The sequence below is a fragment of the Coccinella septempunctata genome, chromosome 7 (genome assembly GCF_907165205.1).
Source record: "Coccinella septempunctata chromosome 7, icCocSept1.1, whole genome shotgun sequence".
In the NCBI taxonomy this organism is placed as follows: domain Eukaryota; kingdom Metazoa; phylum Arthropoda; class Insecta; order Coleoptera; family Coccinellidae; genus Coccinella; species Coccinella septempunctata.
In genome coordinates this window covers 31,194,210-31,216,677 of record NC_058195.1, presented here as the reverse complement: position 1 = coordinate 31,216,677, position 22,468 = coordinate 31,194,210, and the positions used below count along the sequence as shown (strand labels likewise).

The 22,468-nt window shown below is 33.4% G+C and overlaps 3 protein-coding genes across 3 annotated transcripts; 2 read left to right on the top strand and 1 right to left on the bottom strand.

Annotated features, from left to right (window-relative positions):
* Nucleotides 1-2,223: 2,223 nt before the first annotated feature.
* On the top strand, nt 2,224-7,063 carry LOC123317778 (ubiquitin carboxyl-terminal hydrolase 10-like). Its single transcript, XM_044904388.1, has 6 exons — nt 2,224-2,516; nt 2,745-2,868; nt 2,968-3,507; nt 3,663-3,861; nt 3,921-4,161; nt 6,188-7,063. Exons 1-6 carry the CDS (start codon nt 2,496-2,498, stop codon nt 6,887-6,889), a joined length of 1,827 nt encoding a protein of 608 aa, XP_044760323.1. The 5' UTR covers nt 2,224-2,495; the 3' UTR covers nt 6,890-7,063.
* A 5,593-nt stretch (nt 7,064-12,656) lies between these two features.
* On the top strand, nt 12,657-16,871 carry LOC123317777 (ubiquitin carboxyl-terminal hydrolase 10-like). Its single transcript, XM_044904386.1, has 6 exons — nt 12,657-12,759; nt 12,988-13,111; nt 13,211-13,750; nt 13,907-14,105; nt 14,165-14,402; nt 16,161-16,871. Exons 1-6 carry the CDS (start codon nt 12,739-12,741, stop codon nt 16,869-16,871), a joined length of 1,833 nt encoding a protein of 610 aa, XP_044760321.1. The 5' UTR covers nt 12,657-12,738.
* A 1,881-nt stretch (nt 16,872-18,752) lies between these two features.
* On the bottom strand, nt 18,753-19,420 carry LOC123317776. Its single transcript, XM_044904385.1, has 3 exons — nt 19,379-19,420; nt 19,028-19,151; nt 18,753-18,928 (listed from the first exon to the last, which is right to left on the bottom strand). Exons 1-3 carry the CDS (start codon nt 19,397-19,399, stop codon nt 18,753-18,755), a joined length of 321 nt encoding a protein of 106 aa, XP_044760320.1. The 5' UTR covers nt 19,400-19,420.
* Nucleotides 19,421-22,468: the final 3,048 nt, after the last annotated feature.

Here is a 22,468-nt window from a genome sequence, read left to right as displayed (position 1 = left end):
CTTCGGAGAATGACCATTTTCAAAAGGGATGTGGTGTAATTATGAATATCGATAAGAAATAGAATTCAGAAAAATAATAAAACGTTAAGTCTGAAAAGACATGCTTTTCAAAAGAAATGAGTTATGGAACAATATTGTTTGATTTTATGAAGGGCAAAAGGGTTCCTTCAGAGAAATCGATAATGAAGATGTTGAGCTTACGAGTAATATAGGTACCTGAATAAACTGTTCAATTACGTATCCTTCAGATTAGTTGACTGTTCAAAATCATTTTTCATGATATAATATACAGGGTGTCCAAAAACTATTCGTTAAATATAGAAACGACAACAAAACTAGGAGAATAAACTCTGTAATCTATCCAAGTCATAGATTACCTATGACCTAAAAAACTGCATTTTATTGCTCAATAAGGTTTTTTAACTGCCTTCCAACGAATATCAGGAAAGAGAGAAATTTTGTAGTCTTTCAAAAAACCATATTGTCCTTAATTTTGAGAATAGAACCATATAGCATTGAAGAATTTTTTTCAGCATGTTACAGATTGAGATGAATATGTTTGTTACCTATATATTGTGTTTTTAGATTAGTTCAAATTTTGAATGTGACGTATTTTCTTTTCATTTGTATCTTTGTTGAGCTGCAGTGATGTGAAAATAAAGTTATCTATATATCTATCTATCTAGTGAATCAAACGTCACACCACGATAGAGTAGACCAAATATTATCGAATGACACCAACATTAGTTCAACGAAAATGCACCGTTTCCAAAATAATCAGAATTTTATTAAAATACCTAAAGTTGTCGATTTTCGAAATATTTTTCTTGATCACAGGGCCAGTTTATGAAGAAGGATATCGATTTTAAATTATATTGAACTAAGATGGCATTTATGCCTCCTTTGGGTCCTTCATTTATTGTAAATTTTTGAGGAATTTTGGTCAATAAACTAAACTGAACTAAGTTTATTGTTTTATCTCCCCTTATTGAAATTATTTCAAGTAGTTGATCAATAACCTAAGTAAATCTAAATTAAAACAATTGTTTTTTTTACATGATTTTCATTACTCAAGATAAACCCCCTCTATAGGGGTGATAATATGGGAAAAAAACGCTATCCTTCCACAAATTGGCCTTGTGATTGAAAATCAGCAACTTTAGGTTAGGTTTATTTCAGAAACGGTACATTTTCGCTCAACTAATGTTGGTGCCATTCAATATTTGATCTACTCTATCGTGGTATGACGTTTGATTCACTAGTTTTTGGACACCCTGTATACCTACCTATTATTTTAAAGTCTTAAGTTTTGATATTCAATTGTTTTTACTACTTAGAAGTATGAGGATTCAAGATTAGTTACCTAATCTTTTCGAACACAAGATATCACCCCCCGTCTTCCAGTTTTTTTAATTTAAACATTACGTACCATGAAAAATACCAAAAAAAAAGAATCAAACGCTTGAAACTAAGTTTGACGAAAGTTTTGTAATATGAAAGTGTTCTTCATATTTTCTCTCATAATGCGACGTTTTCGATTAATTTGATGTTGAAAAATTGAAAAGTATCTGTGAATTTTCAAAAATTGGGTACTTTGGCTGATTACAACTCTTTTTAGAAGATATACAGATGTGTCACCAGTAAACTAATAACCCAAATTGAGTTATTAGATCACCTATCTCCTTATGAAAATTCAAAATTACTAAATCTATTCATCAGGGTCGAATCGAAAAAAATGATATGGGAAAAGAGCGTTTTTTTAACTCAAGAATCTACTTATGAAATTATTGTACGAGTTAAAGACTTACCCTGTATAGATTTAAAAAAATATGGAAAACTGCAAATTTCACACAATTCAACTATTCATTTTAGGCCTTAAATTGTTTCGAAAAAATTAAGAGTACCTATCCACTAATCCAACAGGCAAAAAAAGTTTAGGGCATACCGTTTGAGTCAAATAGAAAAGAATATGATAAATATTGAAGAATTAGATTTCATTGAAATGATTCCTTTTCTTCGACGAAACTTACATCTTAGAAGAGTTCCGGTATGTTCCATTTTTGAATTTTACGCGATAAAATAATAAAAATGATTTGTGACGAAAACGAAAATACAAAAATTAGATGAAATAAAACTCAATTTTTCTAGGAAAATATCAGTATGCGCTTTTAACTGAAGAAATAGATATTGTAATATCTATTATCAAATATAGAATAACAACATTTGAAATCGAAAAGTAGTCAGATTTCCAAATTGTGCGCAAGGGGGCGGTCCCAACCCCAGGTAGAAGCATGATGCCATTGGTCAGAAACGACGAAATTAGGTAGAAAGGTAGAAACGGTAGCGTGCTATATAACCTAGCAGTCATTTTTCGGTCAGTCAGTTGAGTTAACCTTAATGGTGTTAAGATTGTTTAGACTGTTTGAATACTCGCAAGTTTTCGAATATTATAAACGAACTTTAAGGTGATATTACAGTGTTGTGATTGATGATTGATGAATTTTCAAGTTATGGATGTAAGTAATTCTTTTTTTTTATCTCTAGTCAGTTGGTTGCTATTCAATAATTTGTTTGTTGTTCAGATTTTCTGTTTCAAACAGGTATGTGTTATTTTTTTATTTGAAAATGATCATGTACCTATATGGTAGTATCTCTAGAAGTTCAAAGATATTTTCAGCACTTTGAATATAACATTATATCAACTTCAATATCTGAAATGACATTAATATTAATTTTATCTTCAGAATATGCAGTTTTTAGATATAACAGGGTTGGAAGTGGACGAGATTCGTCACATAAATTCTTGTCTGTCCGATACCCCTCAAAGAATCTCCTTGCCTTGGACTCTCAAGAAGAAATCTCCCCAAAGTGAGTATTGTGATGTATTTTTCAATAATAATATCCTTGCAAATGTAGTCCAAGAAAGATTTGTTGTAACTAGAAATTTAATAATCGACTTATTTTCAGAAAAATTACACAGAAAACCAAATGCAGCAGTCGAATGTAAGAAGCCATCAGACGTTGATGAAGAAACACTGATCTCATACGACAATGCTATATCTGTTGATACAACCACTTCTAAGACGGATCATTTCATTCCCACACAAGTTTCTACAACGGCTGACAAAGAAACAGTTCCCTCCAATGAAATTGCGGAAGAACTTCGCAATTCACCGAGTGCCCCAATATCGAACCTGATCGAAAGTAATACCGAAGTGATGCCTGTTAAAGTTGAAAATATTGTGGCAACATCCTCGAACAAGACTGAAGAAATGAAGAATAAGCCTGTGAAGGTCCAGACGTGTGATGTGAAAAAAAATGGAGTCAAATCAGATGTTAATGAACCTGTAAACGTATGGGCGAAGAAATCATGGACGAGTCTCTTCAAGAAAGAGGAACCCACGACAAATGGAGAGTTAGTGACTGAACGCAGTGATGAGAAAGTTAAATCGTTGGACACTGTTGAAAAAAGCAGAACTATTGATCCAGCCACTCACAGACTAGCAGGTTAGTTGTTGAAGAGACTTTGATTAAATTTTTTGAGTAGAAAAACGTTTAGGTTTTACATAGTCAGTTGTTTGAGTTGAAGAATCAATTATTTTTGTTGTGATATCAATAAACTTTTTCTATATTTGTTACTCAACATTTCAATTTATTTCCAGAATTTCTATCGAACTTCGAAATTGATGGAAAAAGTGCTAATCTACAACCAAGAGGCTTAATCAATAGGAGCAATTATTGCTACATCAATTCGATTTTACAAGCTTTGCTGGCCTGCCCACCTTTATGCAATCTGCTGATAGGACTTTCGAAGAATTTGACGGAGAATGGACACGGCCTACCACCCATCATAAAGAACATGTAAGTTTTATAACAATCCTTCGCTTTGACAGCATCTAAATCAATTTGAAATCTTCCAGGTGCAAATTCATCAATAATTTCGAGAAGCTGCCCGATTCCTACCTAAACCGTATATCGAAAAGGAACAAGAAGAAACAGGGGAGTTTCGACTTCTCCTGCGGCGACTCGATCGAAGCCTCTTCGATCTACACCATCCTGAATGATACCAGAAGCGACTCGTTTCTTGTCGAGGGACGTCAAGAGGACGCTGAGGAATTTTTGGGTCTACTGCTGAACGGACTGAAGGACGAAATGATGAATGTAAGTAGTCGAAATTATTGATTAATCGCATGACTCTTGGTTAAACATGATGAACTAAAACACTTGACTCGGTTTCGCAATTTTTAATTAAGATATTTGTTGATACGCGTGTTTCCGGTTTCATATCATTAAACTCATGTTGAAATCGGAGATAGGCGGAAATTTAATTGATCGTTTACAATTGGTATACTTTGTTTTTGGGCTGAGGATATTTCTAGGAATTTTCAAAGATCTAAACGTTTACCTTTATCACCTTTATGTACAAATTTTACATGATAGAAATCTACGAAGTGGTTGGGAGTTATACAGAGATTAGAGAAACCAGTTGTTGATTCAATCTGCAGAATAGATCTTTACCATTGAAAAATATTCATCTTAAATTCTTCTTATTGGTACATACGAGGATATATTGAAAAATTCTTAGTCTACTATAGAACCAAACAAAATTTCAATGTCAAAATATTTTATTAATCAACATACTCTCCTCTTAATTGGATATGCATTTATTACAAAGAACCTGCAACGTCTCTAGACCTTTCAAAAAGATGTTTCTTCTTGCTCTCAAAACCAGAACTCCACAGCTTTTATAACCTCCTCGTTGAAAGAAAATTTACGACCTTTAAAACGTTCTTTCTGTTGAGGAAAGAGATGATAGTCGGATGGAGCCAAATCTGGTGAATAAAGGGGGTATTCTAGTAATTCAAACTCTTGATCACGGATTTTTTTCATGGCAACATTAGATTTGTGTGCAGGGACGTTGTCCTGCAAAAACAAAACACCTTTGGATAGCTTTCCGGGTTTTTTCTCCTCAATTTTTTCCCGTAGAATGGTCAGAAATGTCTAATAGTAATCTCCGGTTATAGTTCTACCCTTATCCAAAAAATCAATCATGGTTACTCCATGCCAATCCCAAAAAACTGAAACAAGAACTTTTCTTGCCGATTTTTGGACGATTTTGGGTCTTGAAGAACCAGAGTTTTGCCATTTCATCGATTTTTGCTTCGTTTCTGGATCGTAGAAATGTACCCAAATCTCATCCATAGTAACAATTAGGTTTAAGAATTCTACATCGTTTTCAAATCGAGCACAGATCGAACGCGATGCTTTTACCCTCGCACGCTTTAGGTCAACATTCAAACATTTGGGGATCCATTTTGCAGCAATTTTTCTCACGACCAAATTGACGTAAACTATATGATGAACGCGTTCGCATGAAATATTCAGTGCTTCAGATATCCGTTTCAGCCTAATTCGACGGTCTGATAAAATCATGTCATGAACTGCATCGATATTCTCGGAGACTCACACATAAACTGTCTTTCCCGATCGGTCATCATCTTCAATGGAAAATTTACCTCTTTTGAAGCTTGCAGTCCAATTTTTCACGGTCGCATACGGAGGACATTGATCATCAAGGATATTAAGCATATCTTCGTAAATCTGCTTACCCCGTAACCATTTTAAATACACGTACTTGACGATGACTCGATACTCAAATTTTTCGATTTTCACAATTTCGGTGGACATCTTCTTTCTTTTGATTTATTGCGTAACTCTGGTTTACTTTTTTGACTTCAAACTTCACACTGACACTTCTGATGAGTTATTTTGTTCGTTGCTATGGTAACGCAATAATTTTTTATGCATGGAACTGGTCTATGCTAACTAGATATCAATACATCCTCTTGTATCGACATCGATTCATTCACTCTTTTAATCTGAATATTTAAGAAATACAAACTTCCTCTACCTCCAAAGTGAACTCAACTATAGTCTTTTAAAACTCCTCACAATTAAATTGCAGTTTAAATGAATGCTGAATTGAATTTTGAAAATGAAAATGATGAATTTAAGATCAATATTTTTTAATGGCAACAAATAGTTCAATTAAAATTGTGAAACTTAGTCAAGTATTTCCTTCTCTTCTTTTATTATTCGAATGTACGTGGTGTTTGGCATAAGTTCACATTATTACATTCAAAATATTATTGCTTGTCGTATCTCACAACTTTTTTTGTCCTTTCAGATAATCGAATCCTGCAAAACTGAGAACAAAATAGAAATGAATCACGACTCCGAAGACTGGAAACAAATGGGACCAAAGAACAAGCGTAACATCACGAGAAAGGTTCAATTCGACAAAACTCCAATCAGCGACATATTCGGCGGACTCTTGTGCTCAAAGATCCACAAAACGGGAGATGAATCCACAGAAAACATACAGCCGTTCCTGACTCTTCAGCTGAACATCAGGACGGCCAAAACCATCACGGAAGCCCTGGAACAGCTGACGATAAAGAATCAACTTGAAGGAATAACTTCGGCCAAGACGAATCAAAAGGTGGAAGCGTGGCAGCAGGTGCTGATCGAGAAACTGCCGGCTGTTCTTGTCCTCCATCTGCAATGTTTCCGTTACAATGGGAACGGTTGCACGAAGATTATGAAGAAGGTGGAGTTCCCCATCGACCTCCAGGTTGATTCCAAGATCCTGTCGGGAAAACCTAGCAGTTCTTCAGAGAAACAGTACAAGCTTTTCGCTGTCGTTTACCATGAAGGTAAAGAGGCCAGCAAGGGACACTATGTGGCGGACGCGTTCCATTCTGGACATCATACTTGGTTGAGGTTTGACGATGCAAAAGTGAGGTCAGTGTCAGTGGAAAGTGTTTTGAAACCGCATGGAGACAGAGTTCCTTATCTTTTATTTTATAAAAGAGGTGATATAGTTTAAGGTGTATAAATTGAACTATAGAATAATAAATTTGTACATATTAGCGAAAAGGATCGACTAAAATTGTTTTTTGTTATTTTATGAGTAATGTATTGTAAATCTGAAAAATTATAATTATATTTATGATGTTATGTAAATATATACTATATTTTAATAAACAGACTTTATAATATATTTCCTCAGTTTTATTGAGCAGAATTTCCCCGGAATGAACGATTGAAAAAAGCCTAAATTAGCAGTGAATGAAAAAAAAAACATAGACTAAAAGATAATCTATATATTAATAAAAGAGGATCTATGGTTTACTTCAAAATGCTTTATTTGTTGTGTTTATTATTGTAAGGGCAAGGTTTATACAGGGTGTCCCGTAAAGACCACGTCAAACTAAAACGGAAAGTAGATCAGAATGTACTCTACCTGATGTGAAAAAATCGTTCATATGAAAGTCTCACAGTTTTCGAGATATTTGATGTTTTATGAAAATGTTGAATTTTTTCACTTAAACTGCTTTCTCTCTTGCGGAAGCTACAATTAAATACTTTTCGTATCAGTTTTTTTCCGTAAATTTTGTTGAATGATTACTCCAATTCATGCAATGAAAAATACCACGAAATATTATACAGGGATTCTGGAAAAAAAAATTGAAATTCATGTTCTGAAGGAAGTGTTTTTTTGTGCTGAATTCTATCTGACGTGGTATAAAAAAAAGACACTAGACCTTTTCTGCATATTACGTTGAAATGTTGCCTATTCTGTGAGGATTCCGAAAAGGTAAAATACAGGTGATAACCTTCGTCACGAAAAAAGATATTTGAATGTTTATCGAGAATGGAACATTTCTATGAAAAACTGCTTTTCTCACCTTTTCCATAAATACTTTAATTTTGCACTTCCTGCTGAAAATAATCAATCAACAAATCAACAAAATGTTATTAAGATGCTAATTCACTGAATGAGTTTTATTATTTCTTTTTCTTTGCCTAAAGAACTCTCGAACATCGATATGATGTGATGCGATTCAATGATTCACCAGACTTAAATCCTCTGGAATTTTTTACTGGGGTTTTTTGAAAAAAGGAAATTTATTCGAATCCCATAAGAGATGAAGCACACCGCATTCGTATTTCAGCAGCCAAAATAGCGGGGAGAAGTTTGTATGGTTTTAAAAAAGGTATTTCTCAATAGATGATGGGCATGTATTAGCGAAGGGGGTGGTCATTTTGAGCATTTGCTCTCATAAGAATCCTGAATTTTTATTATTGATATTTTTATGAAGTTTCTTCACAATAGATTTGTTGATGTTGAAGGTCCTGTGCGTTATTATTATTATATCATTGCAATTAAAGAAAAAAACAGAATAATTTCATTTTATAAGTAATTTAGGGACTAACTGACATTTTTCAAGCGAATCATTCAATATGTTACAGCAGAATCTGCAAAATGAAAGAATTTGTGGAAAAGGTGACAAAATCAGTTTTTCACAGAAATGCTCCATTCTCGATAAACATTCAAATATCTTTTTTCGTGACGAAGGTTATCACCCGTATTTTACCTTTTCGGAATCCTCACAAAATGGGCAACTTTTCAACGTAATATGCAGAAAAGGTCTAGTGTCTTTTTTTTATACCACGTCAGATAGAATTCAGCACAAAAAAACACTTCCTTCAGAACATGAATTTTAATTTTTTTTTTCAGAATCCCTGTATAATATTTTGTGGTATTTTTCATTGCATGAATTGAGGTAATCATTCAACAAAATTTACGGAAAAAAAACTGATTCGAAAAGTATTTAATTGTAGCTTCCGCAAGAGAGAAAGCATTTTAAGTGAAAAAATTCGACATTTTCATAAAACATCAAATATCTCGAAAACTGTGAAACTTTCATATGAACGATTTTTGCACATCAGTTAGAGCACATTCTGATCTACTTTTCGTTTTCGTTTGACGTGGTCTTTACGGGACACCCTGTATAACAAATTATTCCCAAAAAAAATTGTAGAGTACAGAAAAAAAGGCATTCCTTTTTCTTACGACCAATCGAGCAATCATAGAGTACTTATAGGTTTTCATATGCCACATTGTCACACAATCACGATGAGTTAGTTATTATTATCTACCCTAGAAATAATTTAAATGGCAAAACTAGGTTTGCCGGGTTAGCTAGTCTATATATAATAATAAAAGAGGGTCTATGATTTACTTCAAAATGCTTTATTGTTCAAACGATCGCACCAAATTGGACAATTCTTTATTTGTTGTGTTTATTATTGTTAGGGCAAGGTTTATATAACTAAATATTCTGAAAAAAAATTGTACAGAACAGAAAAAAAGGCATTCCTTTTTCTTACGACCAATCGAGCAATCATAGAGTACTTATAGGTTTTCGTATGCCACATTGTCACACAATCACGATGAGTTAGTTATTATTATCTACCCTAGAAATAATTTAAATGGCAAAACAAGGTTTGCCGGGTCAGCTAGTATGTAATAAACTCCTTAGCCTTCTAATGACCAAGAATTGCGAAAGTTTAAAACTGGAAAAGGAATAAAACTATTGTAAATAGCATATTTCTCAAGAAAATTATCATGAGTTTTCTCTCTCATCAAGAAAATGAATAGTGACAAAAAATTTTATTATCTCATGAATAATGAATATTTTTCTATTATCCATTGTGTTTCATATGTTGGAGGACTTCGAATTGAATCTTAGTGAATATCTTGAATAGAAATGGACAACAAACTTTTTGGAAAAACATTCCCTGTGATTTATTATTGAAAAAGACCCGAAATATTTGAGTTAAAAACTGTTTTTTCTGAAAATCTCAATTTTAATGAAAGTTTACTCTACATTGACTGTATAACTTTTTTTTTATATTCTCTCGGGAAGGTTTTGAACGAAACAAGACACATTAAATGGAAGTAAAATTCAGGATTTCACCGAATCTTATGTGGAAGAAGAGAAATGAACCATTTTCAAAATACTGAAATGCTGATTTAAAACTTTCGTTCTCCACCGTGGAAAAATGCTGTGTTGCTCTGATGAGGCCAAATGAGGTCGAAACCATGGTCAGCATCTGCTTTTCTTCGGTGGAGCGTACTCCATTTGGGGCCTTGACGATGGCAAATTGGCTAGCTCAATTCAGATCGTAACACTTGTCGATATTCATATCGTCGGGTGGTATGCATCTGAATTTATCCTCAATAATGTTTAAGTTCACCCATATTAACTTTCTTGACCGAAATATTGGGAAATGAATTAAGACTCTTTTATCTGTATAATCCGTTCATTGAAATTTCTTAGAAAATGGGTAGGTAGGTAATAGTTCCGATTAACGGCGGTAAAGGGATACAAACCCTTCGGAGAATGACCATTTTCAAAAGGGATGTGGTGTAATTATGAATATCGATAAGAAATAGAATTCAGAAAAATAATAAAACGTTGAGTCTGAAAAGACATGCTTTTCAAAAGAAATGAGTTATGGAACAATATTGTTTGATTTTATGAAGGGCAAAAGGGTTCCTTCAGAGAAATCGATAATGAAGATGTTAAGCTTACGAGTAATATAGGTACCTGAATAAACTGTTCAATTACGTATCCTTCAGATTAGTTGACTGTTCAAAATCATTTTTCATGATATAATATACAGGGTGTCCAAAAACTATTCGTTAAATATAGAAACGACAACAAAACTAGGAGAATAAACTCTGTAATCTATCCAAGTCATAGATTACCTATGACCTAAAAAACTGCATTTTATTGCTCAATAAGGTTTTTTAACTGCCTTCCAACGAATATCAGGAGAGAGAGAAATTTTGTAGTCTTTTAAAAAACCATATTGTCCTTAATTTTGAGAATAGAACCATATAGCATTGAAGAATTTTTTTCAGCATGTTACAGATTGAGATGAATATGTTTGTTACCTATATATTGTGTTTTTAGATTAGTTCAAATTTTGAATGTGACGTATTTTCTTTTCATTTGTATCTTTGTTGAGCTGCAGTGATGTGAAAATAAAGTTATCTATATATCTATCTATCTAGTGAATCAAACGTCACACCACGATAGAGTAGACCAAATATTATCGAATGACACCAACATTAGTTCAACGAAAATGCACCGTTTCCAAAATAATCAGAATTTTATTAAAATACCTAAAGTTGTCGATTTTCGAAATATTTTTCTTGATCACAGGGCCAGTTTATGAAGAAGGATATCGATTTTAAATTATATTGAACTAAGATGGCATTTATGCCTCCTTTGGGTCCTTCATTTATTGTAAATTTTTGAGGAATTTTGGTCAATAAACTAAACTGAACTAAGTTTATTGTTTTATCTCCCCTTATTGAAATTATTTCAAGTAGTTGATCAATAACCTAAGTAAATCTAAATTAAAACAATTGTTTTTTTTACATGATTTTCATTACTCAAGATAAACCCCCTCTATAGGGGTGATAATATGGGAAAAAAACGCTATCCTTCCACAAATTGGCCTTGTGATTGAAAATCAGCAACTTTAGGTTAGGTTTATTTCAGAAACGGTACATTTTCGCTCAACTAATGTTGGTGCCATTCAATATTTGATCTACTCTATCGTGGTATGACGTTTGATTCACTAGTTTTTGGACACCCTGTATACCTACCTATTATTTTAAAGTCTTAAGTTTTGATATTCAATTGTTTTTACTACTTAGAAGTATGAGGATTTAAGATTAGTTACCTAATCTTTTCGAACACAAGATATCACCCCCCGTCTTCCAGTTTTTTTAATTTAAACATTACGTACCATGAAAAATACCAAAAAAAAGAATCAAACGCTTGAAACTAAGTTTGACGAAAGTTTTGTAATATGAAAGTGTTCTTCATATTTTCTCTCATAATGCGACGTTTTCGATTAATTTGATGTTGAAAAATTGAAAAGTATCTGTGAATTTTTAAAAATTGGGTACTTTGGCTGATTACAACTCTTCTTAGAAGATATACAGATGTGTCACCAGTAAACTAATAACCCAAATTGAGTTATTAGATCACCTATCTCCATATGAAAATTCAAAATTACTAAATCTATTCATCAGGGTCGAATCGAAAAAAATGATATGGGAAAAGAGCGTTTTTTTAACTCAAGAATCTACTTATGAAATTATTGTACGAGTTAAAGACTTACCCTGTATAGAATTAAAAAAATATGGAAAACTGCAAATTTCACACAATTCAACTATTCATTTTAGGCCTTAAATTGTTTCAAAAAAATTAAGAGTACCTATCCACTAATCCAACAGGCAAAAAAAGTTTAGGGCATACCGTTTGAGTCAAATAGAAAAGAATATGATAAATATTGAAGAATTAGATTTCATTGAAATGATTCCTTTTCTTCGACGAAACTTACATCTTAGAAGAGTTCCGGTATGTTCCATTTTTGAATTTTACGCGATAAAATAATAAAAATGATTTGTGACGAAAACGAAAATACAAAAATTAGATGAAATAAAACTCAATTTTTCTAGAAAAATATCAGTATGCGCTTTTAACTGAAGAAATAGATATTGTAATATCTATTATCAAATATAGAATAACAACATTTGAAATCGAAAAGTAGTCAGATTTCCAAATTGTGCGCAAGGGGGCGGTCCCAACCCCAGGTAGAAGCATGATGCCATTGGTCAGAAACGACGAAATTAGGTAGAAAGGTAGAAACGGTAGCGTGCTATATAACCTAGCAGTCATTTTTCGGTCAGTCAGTTGAGTTAACCTCAATGGTGTTAAGATTGTTTAGACTGTTTGAATACTCGCAAGTTTTCGAATATTATAAACGAACTTTAAGGTGATATTACAGTGTTGTGATTGATGATTGATGAATTTTCAAGTTATGGATGTAAGTAATTCTTTTTTTTAATCTCTAGTCAGTTGGTTGCTATTCAATAATTTGTTTGTTGTTCAGATTTTCTGTTTCAAACAGGTATGTGTTATTTTTTTATTCGAAAATGATCATGTACCTATATGGTAGTATCTCTAGAAGTTCAAAGATATTTTCAGCACTTTGAATATAACATTATATCAACTTCAATATCTGAAATGACATTAATATTAATTTTATCTTCAGAATATGCAGTTTTTAGATATAACAGGGTTGGAAGTGGACGAGATTCGTCACATAAATTCTTGTCTGTCCGATACCCCTCAAAGAATCTCCTTGCCTTGGACTCTCAAGAAGAAATCTCCCCAAAGTGAGTATTGTGATGTATTTCTCAATAATAATATCCTTGCAAATGTAGTCCAAGAAAGATTTGATGTAACTAGAAATTTAATAATCGACTTATTTTCAGAAAAATTACACAGAAAACCAAATGCAGCAGTCGAATGTAAGAAGCCATCAGACGTTGATGAAGAAACACTGATCTCATACGACAATGCTATATCTGTTGATACACCCACTCCTAAGACGGATCATTTCATTCCCACACAAGTTTCTACAACGGCTGACAAAGAAACAGTTCCCTCCAATGAAATTGCGGAAGAACTTCGCAATTCACCGAGTGCCCCAATATCGAACCTGATCGAAAGTAATACCGAAGTGATGCCTGTTAAAGTTGAAAATATTGTGGCAACATCCTCGAACAAGACTGAAGAAATGAAGAATAAGCCTGTGAAGGTCCAGACGTGTGATGTGAAAAAAAATGGAGTCAAATCAGATGTTAATGAACCTGTAAACGTATGGGCGAAGAAATCATGGACGAGTCTCTTCAAGAAAGAGGAACCCACGACAAATGGAGAGTTAGTGACTGAACGCAGTGATGAGAAATTTAAATCGTTGGACACTGTTGAAAAAAGCAGAACTATTGATCCAGCCACTCACAGACTAGCAGGTTAGTTGTTGAAGAGACTTTGATTAAATTTTTTGAGTAGAAAAACGTTTTAGGTTTTACATAGTCAGTTGTTTGAGTTGAAGAATCAATTATTTTTGTTGTGATATCAATAAACTTTTTCTATATTTGTTACTCAACATTTCATTTTATTTCCAGAATTTCTATCGAACTTCGAAATTGATGGAAAAAGTGCTAATCTACAACCAAGAGGCTTAATCAATAGGAGCAATTATTGCTACATCAATTCGATTTTACAAGCCTTGCTGGCCTGCCCACCTTTATGCAATCTGCTGATAGGACTTTCGAAGAATTTGACGGAGAATGGACACGGCCTACCACCCATCATAAAGAACATGTAAGTTTTATAACAATCCTTCGCTTTGACAGCATCTAAATCAATTTGAAATCTTCCAGGTGCAAATTCATCAATAAATTCGAGAAGCTGCCCGATTCCTACCTAAACCGTATATCGAAAAGGAACAAGAAGAAACAGGGGAGTTTCGACTCCTGCGGCGACTCGATCGAAGCCTCTTCGATCTACACCATCCTGAATGATACCAGAAGCGACTCGTTTCTTGTCGAGGGACGTCAAGAGGACGCTGAGGAATTTTTGGGTCTACTGCTGAACGGACTGAAGGACGAAATGATGAATGTAAGTAGTCGAAATTATTGATTAATCGCATGACTCTTGGTTAAACATGATGAACGAGAACACTTGACTCGGTTTCGCAATTTTTAATTAAGATATTTGTTGATACGCGTGTTTCCGGTTTCATATCATTAAACTCATGTTGAAATCGGAGATAGGCGGAAATTTAATTGATCGTTTACAATTGGTATACTTTGTTTTTGGGCTGAGGTTATTTCTAGGATTTTTCAAACATCTAAACGTTTACCTTTATCACCTTTATGTACAATTTTTACATGATAGAAATCTACGAAGTGGTTGGGAGTTATACAGAGATTAGAGAAACCAGTTGTTGATTTAATCTGCAGAATAGATCTTCACCATTGAAAAATATTCATCTTAAATTCTTCTTATTGGTACATACGAGGATATATTGAAAAATTCTTAGTCTACTATAGAACCAAACAAAATTTCAATGTCAAAATATTTTATTAATCAACATACTCTCCTCTTAATTGGATATGCATTTATTACAAAGAACCTGCAACGTCTCTAGACCTTTCAAAAAGATGTTTCTTCTTGCTCTCAAAACCAGAACTCCACAGCTTTTATAACCTCCTCGTTGAAAGAAAATTTACGACCTTTTAAACGTTCTTTCTGTTGAGGAAAGAGATGATAGTCGGATGGAGCCAAATCTGGTGAATAAAGGGGGTGTTCTAGTAATTCAAACTCTTGATCACGGATTTTTTTCATGGCAAAATTTACGACCTTTTAAACATTCATAGTAACAATTAGGTTTAAGAAGTCTACATCGTTTTCAAATCGAGCACAGATCGAACGCGATGCTTTTACCCTCGCACGCTTTAGGTCAACATTCAAACATTTGGGGATCCATTTTGCAGCAATTTTTCTCACGTCCAAATTGACGTAAACTATATGATGAACGCGTTCGCATGAAATATTCAGTGCTTCAGATATCCGTTTTAGCCTAATTCGACGGTCTGATAAAATCATGTCATGAACTGCATCGATATTCTCGGAGACTCACACATAAACTGTCTTTCCCGATCGGTCATCATCTTCAATGGAAAATTTACCTCTTTTGAAGCTTGCAGTCCAATTTTTCACGGTCGCATACGGAGGACATTGATCATCAAGGATATTAAGCATATCTTCGTAAATCTGCTTACCCCGTAACCATTTTAAATACACGTACTTGACGATGGCTCGATACTCAAATTTTTCGATTTTCACAATTTCGGTGGACATCTTCTTTCTTTTGATTTATTGCGTAACTCTGGTTTACGTTTTTGACTTCACACTGACACTTCTGATGAGTTATTTTGTTCGTTGCTATGGTAACGCAATAATTTTTTATGCATGGAACTGGTCTATGCTAACTAGATATCAATACATCCTCTTGTATCGACATCGATTCATTCACTATTTTAATCTGAATATTTAAGAAATACAAACTTCCTCTACCTCCAAAGTGAACTCAACTATAGTCTTTTAAAACTCCTCACAATTAAATTGCAGTTTAAATGAATGCTGAATTGAATTTTGAAAATGAAAATGATGTTATATGTACCAATAAGAAGAATTTAAGATCAATATTTCTTAATGGCAACAAATAGTTCAATTAAAATTGTGAAACTTAGTCAAGTATTTCCTTCTCTTCTTTTATTATTCGAATGTACGTGGTGTTTGGCATAAGTTCACATTATTACATTCAAAATATTATTGCTTGTCGTATCTCACAACTTTTTTTTGTCCTTTCAGATAATCGAATCCTGCAAAACTGAGAACAAAATAGAAATGAATCACGACTCCGAAGACTGGAAACAAATGGGACCAAAGAACAAGCGTAACATCACGAGAAAGGTTCAATTCGACAAAACTCCAATCAGCGACATATTCGGCGGACTCTTGTGCTCAAAGATCCACAAAACGGGAGATGAATACACAGAAAACATACAGCCGTTCCTGACTCTTCAGCTGAACATCAGGACGGCCAAAACCATCACGGAAGCCCTGGAACAGCTGAAGATAAAGAATCAACTTGAAGGAATAACTTCGGCCAAGACGAATCAAAAGGTGGAAGCGTGGCAGCAGGTGCTAATCGAGAAACTGCCGGCTGTTCTTGTCCTCCATCTGCAATGTTTCCGTTACAATTGGAACGGTTGCACGAAGATTATGAAGAAGGTGGAGTTCCCCATCGACCTCCAGGTTGATTCCAAGATCCTGTCGGGTAAACCTAGCAGTTCTTCGGAGAAACAGTACAAGCTTTTCGCTGTCGTTTACCATGAAGGTAAAGAGGCCAGCAAGGGACACTATGTGGCGGACGCGTTCCATTCTGGACATCATACTTGGTTGAGGTTTGACGATGCAAAAGTGAGGTCAGTGTCAGTGGAAAGTGTTTTGAAACCGCATGGAGCCAGAGTTCCTTATCTTTTATTTTATAAAAGAGGTGATATAGTTCAAGGTGTATAAATTGAACTATAGAATAATAAATTTGTACATATTAGCGAAAAGGATCGACTAAAATTGTTTTTTGTTATTTTATGAGTAATGTATTGTAAATCTGAAAAATTATAATTATATTTATGATGTTATGTAAATATATACTATATTTTAATAAACAGACTTTATAATATATTTCCTCAGTTTTATTGAGCAGAATTTCCCCGGAATGAACGATTGAAAAAAGCCTAAATTAGCAGTGAATGAAAAAAAAACATAGACTAAAAGATAATCTATATATTAATAAAAGAGGATCTATGGTTTACTTCAAAATGCTTTATTGTTCAAACGATCGCACCAAATCGGACAATTCTTTATTTGTTGTGTTTATTATTGTAAGGGCAAGGTTTATACAGGGTGTCCCGTAAAGACCACGTCAAACGAAAACGGAAAGTAGATCAGAATGTACTCTACCTGATGTGAAAAAATCGTTCATATGAAAGTCTCACAGTTTTCGAGATATTTGATGTTTTATGAAAATGTTGAATTTTTTCACTTAAACTGCTTTCTCTCTTGCGGAAGCTACAATTAAATACTTTTCGTATCAGTTTTTTTCCGTAAATTTTGTTGAATGATTACTCCAATTCATGCAATGAAAAATACCACGAAATATCATACAGGGATTCTGGAAAAAAAAATTGAAATTCATGTTCTGAAGGAAGTGTTTTTTTGTGCTGAATTCTATCTGACGTGGTATAAAAAAAAGACACTAGACCTTTTCTGCATATTACGTTGAAAAGTTGCCTATTTTGTGAGGATTCCGAAAAGGTAAAATAGAGGTGATAACCTTCGTCACGAAAAAAGATATTTGAATGTTTATCGAGAATGGAACATTTCTATGAAAAACTGCTTTTCTCACCTTTTCCATAAATACTTTAATTTTGCACTTCCTGCTGAAAATAATCAATCAACAAATCAACAAAATGTTATTAAGATGCTAATTCACTGAATGAGTTTTATTATTTCTTTTTCTTTGCCTAAAGAACTCTCGAACATCGATATGATGTGATGCGATTCAATGATTCACCAGACTTAAATCCTCTGGAATTTTTTACTGGGGTTTTTTGAAAAAAGGAAATTTATTCGAATCCTATAAGAGATGAAGCACACCGCATTCGTATTTCAGCAGCCAAAATAGCGGGGAGAAGTTTGTATGGTTTTAAAAAAGTATTTCTCAATAGATGATGGGCATGTATTAGCGAAGGGGGTGGTCATTTTGAGCATTTGCTCTCATAAGAATCCTGAATTTTTATTATTGATATTTTTATGAAGTTTCTTCACAATAGATTTGTTGATGTTGAAGGTCCTGTGCGTTATTATTATTATATCATTGCAATTAAAGAAAAAAACAGAATAATTTCATTTTATAAGTAATTTAGGGACTAACTGACATTTTTCAAGAGAATCTTTCAATATGTTACAGCAGAATCTGCAAAATGAAAGAATTTGTGGAAAAGGTGACAAAATCAGTTTTTCACAGAAATGATCCATTCTCGATAAACATTCAAATATCTTTTTTCGTGACGAAGGTTATCACCCGCATTTTACCTTTTCGGAATCCTCACAAAATGGGCAACTTTTCAACGTAATATGCAGAAAAGGTCTAGTGTCTTTTTTTTATACCACGTCAGATAGAATTCAGCACAAAAAAACACTTCCTTCAGAACATGAATTTAAATTTTTTTTTTTCAGAATCTCTGTATAATATTTTGTGGTATTTTTCATTGCATGAATTGAGGTAATCATTCAACAAAATTTACGGAAAAAAAACTGATTCGAAAAGTATTTAATTGTAGCTTCCGCAAGAGAGAAAGCAGTTTAAGTGAAAAAATTCAACATTTTCATAAAACATCAAATATCTGTTTCTTTGTCAGCCGTTGTAGAAACTTGTGTGGGAATGAAATGATCCGTCTTAGAAGTGGGTGTATCAACAGATATAGCATTGTCGTGTGAGATCAGTGTTTCTTCATCAACGTCTGATGACTTCTTACATTCGACTGCTGCATTTGGTTTTCTGTGTAATTTTTCTGAAAATAAGTTGATTATTAAATTTCTAGTTACATCAAATCTTTCTTGGACTACATTTGCAAGGATATTATTATTGAAAAATACATCACAATACTCACTTTGGGGAGATTTCTTCTTGAGAGTCCAAGGCAAGGAGATTCTTTTAGGGGTATCGGACAGACAAGAATTTATGTGACGAATCTCGTCCACTTCCAACCCTGTTATATCTAAAAACTGCATATTCTGGAAATAAAATTAATATTAATTTCATTTCAGATATTGAAGTTGATATAATGTTATATTCAAAGTGCTGAAAATATCTTTGAACTTCTAGAGATACTACCATATAGGTACATGATCATTTTCAAATAAAAAAATAACACATACCTGTTTGAAACAGAAAATCTGAACAACAAACAAATTATTAAATAGCAACCAACTGACTAGAGATAAAAAAAAGAATAACTTACATCCATAACTTGAAAATTCATCAATCATCAATCACAACACTGTAATATCACCTTAGAGTTCGTTTATAATATTCGAAAACTTGCGAGTATTCAAACAGTCTAAACAATCTTAACACCATTCAGGTTAACTCAACTCTGAGACCGAAAAATGACTGCTAGGTTATATAGCACGCTACCGTTTCTCCCAATTTCTACCTAATTTCGTCGTTTCTGACCAATGGCATCATGCTTCTACCTGCGGTTGGGACCGCCCTCTTGCGCACAATTTGGAAATCTGACTAATTTTCGATTTCAAATGTTGTTATTCTATATTTGATTATAGATATTACAATATCTATTTCTTCAGTTAAAAGCGCATACTGATATTTTTCTAGAAAAATTGAGTTTTAATAATCAATATAATTAATACTATAACGTTGATAAAAAATGATCACCGAATCGTATCAAATTTTTTGCCACGTTGAAGTGTCGGTGGAGGGTATGGGAAATTTGAAATGGCGAGCGCCGAAGGCGCGTGGCCGGGTAGAGCGGTAAATGGAACGCAAGAGTAAGAATCGAGCTTTCCGAAAATGCCTAGATCGTATTTTTACCCCGTCTAAAAGTGTCCGAAAATTGCGTGAGAAAATCGCGAAATTCACGATTTTCGCGAAAAGGTGCCAAAGTTATTTGATTAGCTTGAGAGATCCGCGGTAGCTCGACAGCCGGGATGGGTGTCGAACTAAGCTCGAAGGACCCGAAATTAAAATAGGCCTGTTTTTTTTCCCGGAGTCCGAACGATATTACCTAAAAAAGCGTAAGAATTTCGAAAATTTTTGACGTCTACGAAAATTTGATAAATTAATTTCCAAGAGCATGGAGGTAATTTCCATCACGTTTGACGTTTCGAAAGGGGTTTTTGCAGTTTTCGGAAACTCGAGTCGATTATTATATGAATAATGCCAAAATAGGGAAGATAAATGCTAGAGAATCATTCTCCATATCCTGTTGCATCTCCAGGTACCCATATTTCGGCTCGATATGTACAGGTAAGTTTGCAATTTTCGATATTACGAAACCACCTCGGTTAAGCACCGTTCAGATCCTTCGTTTTGGCCCTGAATATTTTCAGTCATTTCGTGATTTTTAGCGTTGAAATTGCCAGGATAAATTTATATTAAGAAAGTCGAGGTCACTATTCAGCCAAAACTAACTTAAAATTTTATAATTTCCATAATTTTTCAATTCGTATAACGTGTTTTCCTGTCATTCGAGTAGAAGTGTCTAGGGAGCCTTAGGCCAGTTTCATTTGACTGTTGACAGACCGTGAAAAAAATTGATGTAAATTTTTAAGGTTTAATTATTATTGAAATTAAAGGATATATTTACTACATTTCTCCCCGTACAATAGCATAGCAGTGATAGCACTTCGAAGCTCACATCACAGATGAATTTTTCCCCATAATCCGAAAGTTAGGTTATTATTGAATTTCCAGATATGAAAGACAGTTCTTGGACGTGAATCTGTATCAAAATCAGATGTAATAACTGAAGGTTTATTTTGTCACTAACAATACTTATTTTTCAGGCACATATAAATTCATCATATCAAGAAATGTATGAAATTCACAAATGTCAAATATCATCTCTCGGAAAGTCTCATTTTAAATAAAAAAAGCTTTTTCAGGGGTAAGCTTCTAAGCAATTGTTTCAGAAGAGTTAGTATTTGAAGTATATGATCCATTTGTCAAGTTTACATAATGGATTTCAGATTAAATTACATGCAAACTCACAGAATGAGAAACATCCTTAATCTTGGTGTATGAACATAAGAATTTCTAGATAACAAACGGTTCTTGGGGGTGAGTCTGCACAGAAAATCGACCAGGAGATTCTATATTTTATAATTGAAATTTATTTTCAGGCATATATAAATTTATCAGATCAAGAAATGTATAATATCATCTCTCGGACAGTGTTATTTGGTAAAAAAAAAGTTTTTTCAGAGTAAGTTCATAAAGCAATTCGTTCAGGAGAGTTTCCATGTGAAGTAGATGATCTATTTCTCTTCTTTTCAACTGAGTACATCAGATTTCTGACAACGTTCAAGCAATTGGGTAGTGTATGGAGATGATTTTCTTAGTCTAGATCTATGGCAAAATACGTTTTGAGATAAGTTATTCTGTTGGAATTATATAATGATTATTGAAACACAATCTATGAGTGAGCTTTTGCGTTAAAATTCTATGTTTATAGACATTTGTCGAGTTTTCTCATTCAAGGTAAGATTTTTCTCTTATCGTAGAGAGAGGGACTCTGTAGGTTTCTGTTCGAAATGAACTGAATTAAATGTTATAATACTTGAAATCTTCATAATTAGGCTTCTTTTCAATTCCATATAACAGATTTTGGCCAATTTTCAAGCTTTTTGATTAGTGTACAAGGATTATTCTATTCGCTCATTCCAGATAATAGGAGAAATGTTTTCAATTAACTCATTCAAGTGGAATAATAAAATGATTATTGGGATGATAAAAAGATTATTGAAACACAATCTATGAGTAAGGTTTTACGTAAAAATTCTATATTTATATAGACTTTCGCCAAGTTTTCGTCATTTGAGGTTAGTTTTTTTTCTTATCGTAGATGAAGGAATTTTGTAGATTTTTGTTCAAAATGAACTGAATTAAATATTATGATGCTTGAAATTTTTTTAATTAGGCTTCTTTCCCATTCCATATAACAGATTTTGGCCAATTTTTAAGCTTTTTGATTATTGTACGAGGATTATTGTATTTAATCATTCCAGATAAAAGGAAAAATGTTTTAGAATAACTTATTCGAGTGGAATGATATAATGATTATTGGAATACAATGGCAGGGTGTGTTTTTTGCGTTAAAATTCTACTTTTATAGACTTTTGGCCAGTTATTCTCATTTCAGGTTAGTTTTTTGTTTCATCGTAGAGAAAGAACTTTGTGAGTTTCAATTCAAGATGAACTGAATGCATGGAATCTCCGTTATAAGGCTTCTGTCCAACTGAATATAACTGATTTTTGCCAATTTTTGAGCAGTGTATGAGATTATTTGTTTTCTTTCGCTAAATTTGCGACA

Coding starts and splice junctions, on each gene's coding strand:
- LOC123317776 (XM_044904385.1), bottom strand. CDS start 19,399: ATGAATTTTCAAGTTATGGAT. Junction 19,152..19,378: donor TGAATTTTCAAGTTATGGAT/GTAAGTTATTCT, acceptor TTTTATTTCCAG/AATATGCAGTTTTTAGATAT. Junction 18,929..19,027: donor CAAGAAGAAATCTCCCCAAA/GTGAGTATTGTG, acceptor ACTTATTTTCAG/AAAAATTACACAGAAAACCA.
- LOC123317778 (XM_044904388.1), top strand. CDS start 2,496: ATGAATTTTCAAGTTATGGAT. Junction 3,508..3,662: donor AGCCACTCACAGACTAGCAG/GTTAGTTGTTGA, acceptor ATTTATTTCCAG/AATTTCTATCGAACTTCGAA. Junction 3,862..3,920: donor CCACCCATCATAAAGAACAT/GTAAGTTTTATA, acceptor GAAATCTTCCAG/GTGCAAATTCATCAATAATT.
- LOC123317777 (XM_044904386.1), top strand. CDS start 12,739: ATGAATTTTCAAGTTATGGAT. Junction 13,112..13,210: donor CAAGAAGAAATCTCCCCAAA/GTGAGTATTGTG, acceptor ACTTATTTTCAG/AAAAATTACACAGAAAACCA. Junction 14,106..14,164: donor CCACCCATCATAAAGAACAT/GTAAGTTTTATA, acceptor GAAATCTTCCAG/GTGCAAATTCATCAATAAAT.